The sequence below is a fragment of the Phyllopteryx taeniolatus genome, chromosome 2 (assembly GCF_024500385.1).
Source record: "Phyllopteryx taeniolatus isolate TA_2022b chromosome 2, UOR_Ptae_1.2, whole genome shotgun sequence".
NCBI lineage: Eukaryota > Metazoa > Chordata > Actinopteri > Syngnathiformes > Syngnathidae > Phyllopteryx > Phyllopteryx taeniolatus.
The window spans coordinates 15126712-15136242 of NC_084503.1; the positions used below are offsets into that span (position 1 = coordinate 15126712).

Below are 9531 nucleotides of genomic sequence, written 5' to 3' on the forward strand. Positions count from 1 at the left end.
CAATTAAGCTTAAGCACGTCAGATAGCACATAAGTACTGTATATGAAATCAGCTGCATGATTACCTCAGATTTAAGATCAGTATTGTCATTGTTAAGACAGCATCGTTCTCATTCAGATATGCAGGTGTAGTTAATATGAAGTCAATGATGTGATGCACAATGCAGTTTTTGTTTGGTCGGCGGGGTCTTTTTTTTTTTTTTTTAGTAATTAGCTTGAAAAATAAAATATGTATGGTATCGTTCATGGATTGTCCTTTGCCCAATTGAAACACAGACTGGACACTTGACTTTTGGACACAATGACAATTTACACTGAACTATCCTTAAGTGGACCTGTCTTTGATCTCAATTTGTATTAATATTTGCGCTATTATTGGACTACTAGGATTTCCCATAGGGAGCAAATTCCTCGAGGATGAAAACGTGGCTGCAATCGGTCGGCCTCCGAAATAAACTCCAACTATGCTTCACAAGGAGCCAGCGGGGCCGGTTTCGTGGCTAGATGGAGTGGCATAAGTCCTGAAAAAGCACAGACGTCTCGTCTCCTGACGTTTGTGCCTCTGCCCCGAGAGCGGTTTTTATCTGTCAGCCCGTTCACCGCTCTGGCACTTTTACGTCTCGCGAGAGCAGCCGGGCTGGGCTTGACGAGATCTGAGGCGCTCAGGTGTAAGAGGCTCTCTCATCCCAGCAGTGGGAAACAGTAGACAGATAAGTGCGCGCGAGAGACTGCAGGCATCTCTGTGATCTCCGAGCTCAAGGCTCCACTCGGCGCACACAACACTGCGCACTCGGCGGCATCACAAGCGGATAGACAAAAGGATCGCTGGCGGTGTCAGGGGCTGCATTTTCGGGCTCTTTTGGCCGTTTCAGCCCTCTTCTCTGCGTGCATTGGAATTGGAGAAGCTCGCCAAGATGATGTCTATGAACAGCAAACAGGCGCACTTCGCCATGCATCCCTCGCTACCGGAGCATAAGTACACCACCCTGCATTCCAGCTCGGAGGCGATACGGAGAGCCTGCCTACAAACTCCACAGGTAAAAATTGTCCTTCAAACTTGCACGGGCTCCAAGTATTTGGGCTTTGGCTGCACGCGGTGCTGAACGGCGACTGTGCGTAATTCCAAGGCGCATTTGCGCGCGCTTAATGGGTTTTTTAATCCTTTTTTTTTTCCTTCTTCATGCAATCTCTGATCTTTTCGAAAGCACGCTAAAACCGACTTCTGTTTTCATGACTTTTTATGACTTGCTGTGTGTAAAGGAAGCTTCCCCCTCAGCTTGTGGATCGTCGCCAAAAGTCCCAACTGAGCGATGCATTTATTAATGTTTACCCTTTTCCTGCCCAGTCTCTGCATGCTCTTACCAAATGAACGCCTGATAATTCTATTCTCTCTCTCTCTTTTTTTTTTTTTTTTTTTTGTTTGCCCCCGCAGCTGCAAAGCAACATATTCGCCAGTTTGGACGAGACGCTCCTGGCCCGGGCCGAAGCTCTGGCGGCAGTGGACATCGCCGTGTCTCAGGGCAAGACGCACCCGTTCAAGCCCGACGCCACCTACCACACCATGAGCACCGTGCCGTGCTCCTCCACGTCCACGGTGCCGCTGGCCCACCACCACCACCATCATCACCATCATCACCACCAGAACATGGAACCCCCGGACCTAATGGACCACATCGGCTCGCCGTCTCTCGCCCTGATGTCCAGCGCTCACGACGGGCCCGGTGGCGGCGGCGGCGGCGGCGGCGGCGGAGGCGGCGGCGGAGGGCTCATCTCCAGCTCCTCCGCACCCGCACACGCACACGCACACGCACACTCCCACATGCACGGCTTGAGCCACCTCTCGCACCAGGCGGCCATGAGCATGAACTCGCCTCTCAGCCACCACGGCCTCTTACCGGGTCATCACGGGGGGAGTCAAGTCGGCCACGGGCTCACGGGCAGCGGGCTGCCGTGCATCAATGACTCGGACACGGACCCCAGGGAGCTGGAGGCCTTCGCGGAGCGCTTCAAGCAGCGGAGGATCAAACTGGGGGTGACCCAGGCGGACGTGGGCGGCGCGCTCGCTAATCTGAAAATCCCCGGCGTGGGATCACTGAGCCAAAGTACAATTTGTCGATTCGAGTCGTTGACTCTGTCCCACAACAACATGATCGCGCTCAAACCCATCCTCCAGGCGTGGCTGGAGGAGGCCGAGGGGGCCCAAAGGGAGAAAATGAGCAAGCCGGACATTTTCAACGGAGGGGAAAAGAAACGCAAGAGGACCTCGATAGCTGCCCCGGAGAAAAGGTCCTTGGAGGCGTACTTCGCCGTGCAGCCGCGGCCCTCCTCGGAGAAAATAGCAGCCATAGCGGAGAAATTGGATTTGAAAAAGAACGTGGTGCGAGTGTGGTTTTGCAACCAGAGACAAAAGCAGAAAAGGTTGAAATTTTCCGCCGCCCACTGATGCTAGGGGCAATGGGGGGGGGGGGGGGGGGGGAAGTTGTTTCTGAATTTGGGGACCAATGGACACTAAAAGAACACCATTTTCAGTCTTTTGTCTCCGGCGAGTTTATATGCCGGTGCGCAATGGGCTTCAGTCATTCAATAAGAGGCTTCATATATATTCATTATTTTTTCACGTTATCGGTGAATGTCAAGTATGCAAATATCAGATTACACCCACCTTGCGCCGTTCCTGTAACAAGGACAAAGTTGAGCGACGTCAACGTTGCCTTTAACACATGAGAAAGGGAAAAATGATACTATATAGCCAGTTAAATTCTCCTAACAGGCCTATCATTTCAACTAATAGCCATTCACAAATTACCTCATTGATTGTCGTATACTGTCTTTGGTTTGGCTTCTGTCGTTGTTGTTAGGGAATAATCCACATGACTCTTTATTTATTCATAAATTATTTATTTATTTATTTATTTATGTATTTGTTTATTGGGCTGCTATGAATTAAAACGTTGCAAAATCTTCTGGCTAAACGAAAATGTGGGCCTGCATGGGACCCTAATTCACAGGCAGCATTTTAGAGCTCACGTCTGTAGACAATATTTATTGAAATTTGCACAAAAGACCCTCTATTTATAAGAAATGTCCACATGGTTTTTGTAAATACAAGCATCACTTTATCACCAGATTCGAGTTGTGTTAGAATTAAAATGGTGGGCTCCGTGGACACCTTTGACGTTACAAATAAAGGTACAAACAAGATCGAACAGAGAGCACTAAAAGCCTTGTCTGCTGATGAAAAGAAACCTGAACTGTGTTTTCTGTTTTAGTTTGCAGTGCAAGCACTCTATGCATTGGAAGAGGAATGATTAATATTCTTTGGTGACAGTAGAGCTTTCTACTGCGATAGAACTTGCCTTGTGATGGTGTAAGTCACTGTTAACTGCCTGTTTTCACATGAAGATCACCACGTTGTTTGTCGTGTTAAATGTGAAGGAAAACGTTGTAAGTACTGTTTTTTACTTTGTGCACAAGTATGTTTACAAAGCTGCGGCGACGTGTGCGTCATGGAAATGTGTCTTGAACTCCGCTCTCCTCACAACTTGTCCACACGCATTTGTTGTCCCTTTCTTTTATTCTTACTTTCAATTGTATTTTTCATCCTGTACGCCAAATTCAACAGGGAGGTGTGTTCCAGCAATCTTCTAATAAATCGAAAATTAAAGGTTGCCTTTTTGATTGTGAATGGCCACACATTTATGTCCCTTGTGGGGTTTAATGTCAAGTGTTATGATATCAAATGCTGGAGATATTTTCTTTAATTTCTGCTTTCAATTTTCACAATTCAAATCAGTCGAACATCAGGCACTAGGCCTTTAATAACGATTGTCAATACCTTCGTTAGGCTTCTAACTTATTATTCTTAATAAAATAAGTAGTACATGTTCACAAAGTCAACCAGTTATGATGATGAAAGCCAACCAAGATATTGCACGGAGCGAAGAACAAGTAGCATATGCATTGCGATTAAAGATGGACAGAGCTGGTTGTCTTACAGGGGCAAATAAGTCAATATATTACTCCAGTTCTTGAATTCAAAATCATTTTGAAGATGGAGACAAATTCATTTGAATGCAGACTGAACAACTCAAGTGTGTACTAGAGAGAACATTTTAAAGGGAACAAATGATTGCCAGCCTCCAAAATATTTTTTGTTTCCTCTCTCTGCCTCTTACTGTATTGAGTTTATGTATTTCATTTGACTCACTTTTTGGGTGAAAATCCTATAATGCAATTTCATAAGGCAATGTGGCGATGGAGATGGAGTATTTGCATTCATTCAGTGGTGGCAGGAACGAAATCCCTGAGCGGTAGAGAAATCAACCTTTGCCTATACGAAAACGTGAGTAAATACGAGCTTTTATTTTTGCCTTTTTGTTTTCCATTTATTATTATGTTTTACAATTAGTTGTATAAAGCACACATAGGCTTATAAATAACGTTTCAAATGAGAGCCAAGTGCGGATCACGTTCCACTGAATTAGTTTTCATTCTCCCCCATACATTCTGCAAATCCATCCGTCATTTGCATGTTGTTTGGAACGCTGCACTACACGGCAATAATTTCAGCACCATGAACAGCTCCGCTGGCGGACTGAGGAGTGATGCATTATTGAAAACCTATATCAAACAGCTCTGGGCTGCTGTCTCTCTGCACAGGGGCTCTGGATGAAGTCGGACGGTCTGCCCGCACAATAGCCTCTAATATGTTAATGGCCGTAGGGGATGCCTGAGGTTCCGTCCCCAGCTGGCTCGCCTACCATATGTCAGCCTGTTACGACAGAGGCCTCTATTAATCAGAGGCATATTTCATCAGTAACTTCACCGATATCATAACCCTTAACGCACCATTAATAAATGGCCAAGGTGTCGTTACTGCATGGGCCCGTGACAGGCCTGCATTCCTACTGGAACGTTTAGGTGACATGACTTACATGACGCCACCTGATCACCCATGATCTAATGTTATTAGAATTACGTCTGCCAAGGAGGTCATGTTTTCATCCCCATTTATAGTCATGAGCGAATAGCAGCTAGTAAACCAATTTAAAGCAAGAGCTAAGAGATAAAGCGCAGAATTTTGGTGCCCATCTGGATAAAGATGAAGCTCAGAGAACTTATTTATTTATATATATGTTTTTACATTAGCATAAGGCAGCGTTTTTTTTTAAAGATTTTTTTTCCAGTAAATGACAACAGCGTTGGGAAAAAAATTAGGAGACAAAAAAAAAAAAGCACACATACTGGATCTTTTTGGGGGGCATATTCTGACCATTTTCTGCAAATGAATGCTCTACATGACAGTATTTTCATTTGAAATTTAGACGTTATCTTGTCATTAGTTTTCAAAATAAAAACAAAAATGTTCCTTTTACTAGCGAAATAAAAGAAACTGGTAATTTCGCAGTGGTCTCTTCATTTCCCCCCCCCCTCCAGAGTTGTATATGTAACAGATAATTAAGCATCAAATTATATATAATAATAGTAATAATAATAATAACAGCGCTATCATCCTCATTATTGCAGCTCCTCCTCTCCTCATTGGTGCCCACGAAACCATCATAACCAAATTGAACACCTTCAGGCCGTTAGTCAGGGCAGTAATTAATCTATAGCATGGATGTAAATAAGAGGAAATTGGATTCGTGCTAGATGAAACGTGAGCTTCTCTGACACCACGTCGCTGAATAATGATTTTGAGCGCAGCTCAGATTTACGAGCACGTGACTTTTTGGAGGCAGCAAGTGGAAGGCAGCGGGCCTACGTGAGCTAATCGCAGCTGTTAGGCGTTTTAAGATGGATGACATCATTAGAACGGTGCTAAAAAGGAAAAGAAATGGGAGCGCTCACACACGTTGTTTCGACGTGTCCTTGTTTTTTTTTTTTTTCTTTCCCTGACATTGTTCAACTTCAATGCGGTCTGAGAAGAAAATAATAAGAACGCCCGTCGAGGGCCCAGTTGATCCAGCAATGCGGAGGGAGGCTGGCCTTTGGACGGAAATGTCAAACCGGGGGGCGTCGAGGGGTAGGCGGGGGGGGGAGATCCCACAGATCTCCACTCATTTCCCATTATATTTGCTCAGTAATCCGCGGTGGCAGCCATGCATCGCCCGGGACCGGTTTGAGAAGCGATGCTGTTGACACACGGGTATATTTCAATCACAGAGGGTTCAAAGTCAGACGAACAACTTATTTGTCTAATAAATCCGCCATTTAGTAAGAAAAATATTTGATGTTGGGGGGGCTGACCTCTTGCCGTGTAGCCACTGATGCTTCAAGGATATGCATCTTGCCTGCATAGCAAAATATTGTCAGTTGGATTCACGTTCGGGGAAGAGTGAGTGCACACATATAAATGTATTTTAGCGGTCGGAGGCAAAACTTGAGTTGGGGGGCACACAAGTTGCTTGTAAAAATGAGTTTGACCTTGCAATATTTCAATGTAGTGCACATTGGGTACATCTGACATCCGTTACAATTAAGAGCCGCATTGAAATAAAAATACTTTCACCAAAATAACAAATGTTGACCACCAGTGCTCATCGGAAACCATAATTATTTTGTCCAATGAATACATCTCCGACAGTGACTGCCATGGGCATCCCTTTTGTCTTGTAAAGTATTTTGTTAGATTGGTTTTCCTAACGAAGTGTCTCTTCGGCTTGTTCTCCCCAGATTAAAATATTTGGAATTTGTCACATTATTTCACTTGTTAGTGTCATTTTGTGATAATTTATTTTCGCATTTTGTTTGTGTGGTTTATGGGCCAACAAGACCGAGGTCATTTACAATAAACGTTTCCGTTTTGTCACTTTGAGTTTGGAAACAATAAAAGCGATGCACAGTGCAAGCAGTTTAATTTGAGTACAGTCTTCTGGCAGCCAAAAGTCATTACAGTAACCTACAGTATTTCATTGAAATGAAATGAAAATAGTCCAACTCTGGGTTGCCAATCAAGTTGTTTTAATGTGCCATTAGATGTAAAATCCTCCCATCATAATGTGCACTATGGGCACACACGCGGTGGATTAGGATATATATTTGCAAAATGTCCCACGCTACCTAAATGCCATTTCTTTGGAAGCCCCTGCCTCTCAAGTGACGTCAGAGCCCTGGGCGAAGTGCTCTTTGAACCCAAGTATTGAACCCACTTCGATGTCGTCATCGCACTTACTCGTGGTGCAAATAGAAGGGCACGCCACCGGAAGCAAGAGGCACCACGCATTATTATTTCCATCAGTCAGTGGCGGTGCTAGCGAGACCCTTTGTTGGCCACGGCCCCCCCTCCCCCGCATCATCTTCGTCGTCATCATCATTGCTAATGGCAGTGTGAGCTGGCACAACCACGGTCCTCCCCTTTTGCCATAAATTCGAAATAAATAACATGAACATTTCTTCATGGGATTATAAAATAAGTGTCTATTGATGCTTACATGTATGTACAGAATGCAAGGTATGATATAATATAAAATGTGTCTAAATGAATGTCCATTGCTACAGGTATGTATATAGAGGCTGTTTACCAGCTATGAACTGGCTCAGACTAACAGTGGAACCTCGATTTAATGCAATAACAAGGGGGAGAGCAGAGACAATGTCTTGATTTTTCATGATTTTGAAGCCTCATTTTACGTAGATTTTTTTTTGCGTATCTAATTTAGAAAAAAAAAAAATACATTTTTGCTCTTTTGGAACTTTATTGCCAGTGGGTGTAATTTTTCTTGCCTTGATCTTGATCTTCATCATGAAGTTAATCAAAATGTCAAGTCTGTATCTGTCTAGTCTGTCAAATATTATTGCCCCCTACTGTTTATTCCAAGAATTCTATGCATACCTCCACATTGGCTACAACATTTGTACCAGTGCAGTCTTGCATTCTATGTCTGGCAGAGAGCAGCTCTCTATCCGTTGATATTCAATATGTTCCTTGGTACACATGGACTTCAATAATGAGGAGAGTGTCGGCCACTGGTTGTCGGCTACCACGCCATCAAATATTCATCACTGTTGATTAAACAGCCGCCAGCTGCCAATCGGCCGGGTGTCAAATTTGTATCCCACTACCTCAGCTAGGTGGAATACATCAAATGGGACTGGAATAACACTTGAGATGATATAGCCACGAAGTCCAACCTGTACATGTGTGTGTATGTGCATACTCGCGGGTGGAGTGTAGGGCACCACTTGCACTTTAACACCTTCTCTACATTGACGTTTCCATTCCTCAGCCTGGATATTCATATAAATGTATGCAAGAGAGAGAGAGAGAGAGAGAGGAGAGAGGTTAGTGAGGCACATTAAATATTTCATGAGAGAGGAAAGAATGCCCAGCAAGGTTGGTTCAACTCATTTCTTGAACTATAGTTGAGGAGCATTGCAGAGGAACACACACACACACACACACACACACACACACACACACACACACACACACACACATCTGCACGTGCGGCTGTATATTACATTGTTGCTTCCTATGCAGACATTTAGGAACACTGCGAAACAGTCATCGGAAAACAAATGTCTCAGTGAGTCACATGCAAAGCGAGAGCTCACCTTACCGGTCATCGATCGCGTCTCTCTGATCCTATCGGCTTCTTGTTACTCAGACTGGAATATCATCCTCTGGATCCCGTTACTGGAATATTCGACACATGACACAGCTGTCTCTTAAACTGCGTGTCAGCCAGCAAATGACAACACCTGCTCCATTGAGTGCCCAAAAATAGAGCCTCATCATTATGAAATGCATTGTATAAACAAACTTTTAATCAATTAATAAATCAAGGAATCAAATACTTATTTCTAATTGTATACTACCAACTTTGTATGAACAATTTGAGGAAAGCTCTTTTCTGTTATATTGCTTCAGTGCACAGAGCAAGGCCATTGAGTCAAGCACCTCGTGTTGTTCTGGATGAACGGACACTAATTCCCACAAACAATTCCAAATCTTGTACAAAATCTCCCCAAAAGAGTGAAATAGCAGCTCCATAAATCTGTTATATTTTGACCTCCAGTATGTGTGCTACCAAGGCGTCCCAATACTTTTCTTTTCAAAGTGTATGACGCAAGAACACGTGAATTAGTTTAAATGATGAAAAACAGTGAGGTTCCTCAGACATGAAGACAATCTCTTCTCCAACTCTCTAATATTTCGTTGTTATACGATATCTTGTTCTGTTGCTAATAATGTTCGCACCCAAGAGACACCCACTGTGTGCCTGCGGGATCTCATGTAAGTTCTAGCCATTTCTGACATCTTCCATCAATACCACGTGTTCTGACATTGATTGTTATGTTCCTCGGTGTCCTGACTTCTCAGAATGCAGGTTGTACGGTGAGATATCAGCTCTCCCGTTTATTACTCAGGGGATTCCATCAGCCCCTCAAAAGACTGACAGCTATGACAGGCAGAGCTGGAGCTGACGCCGACATGCTACTGATTAACCCGTCACTCTGAATGGAGCGAAGCAGCAAATGCATGCATGTCATGTTGTCAGGCTACATAAGCTGAAATCACTAATTATGC

The 9531-nt window shown here is 44.1% G+C and overlaps 1 protein-coding gene across 1 annotated transcript; it reads left to right on the plus strand.

The window, feature by feature from the left end:
- Positions 1–672: 672 nt before the first annotated feature.
- pou4f1 (POU class 4 homeobox 1) lies at positions 673–2444 on the plus strand. Its single transcript, XM_061749240.1, has 2 exons — positions 673–1036; positions 1432–2444. The coding sequence occupies exons 1-2, from the start codon at positions 914–916 to the stop codon at positions 2440–2442; spliced, it is 1134 nt and encodes a 377-aa protein (XP_061605224.1). The 5' UTR covers positions 673–913; the 3' UTR covers positions 2443–2444.
- The last annotated feature ends 7087 nt before the right edge of the window (positions 2445–9531 follow it).

Excerpts from the sequence above, each read along its gene's own strand:
- pou4f1 (XM_061749240.1), top strand. The coding sequence starts at position 914 with ATGATGTCTATGAACAGCAAACAGGCGCACTTCGCCATGCATCCCTCG. Across the intron at positions 1,037-1,431 it reads CCTGCCTACAAACTCCACAG|CTGCAAAGCAACATATTCGC; the intron begins GTAAAAATTGTC and ends TTGCCCCCGCAG.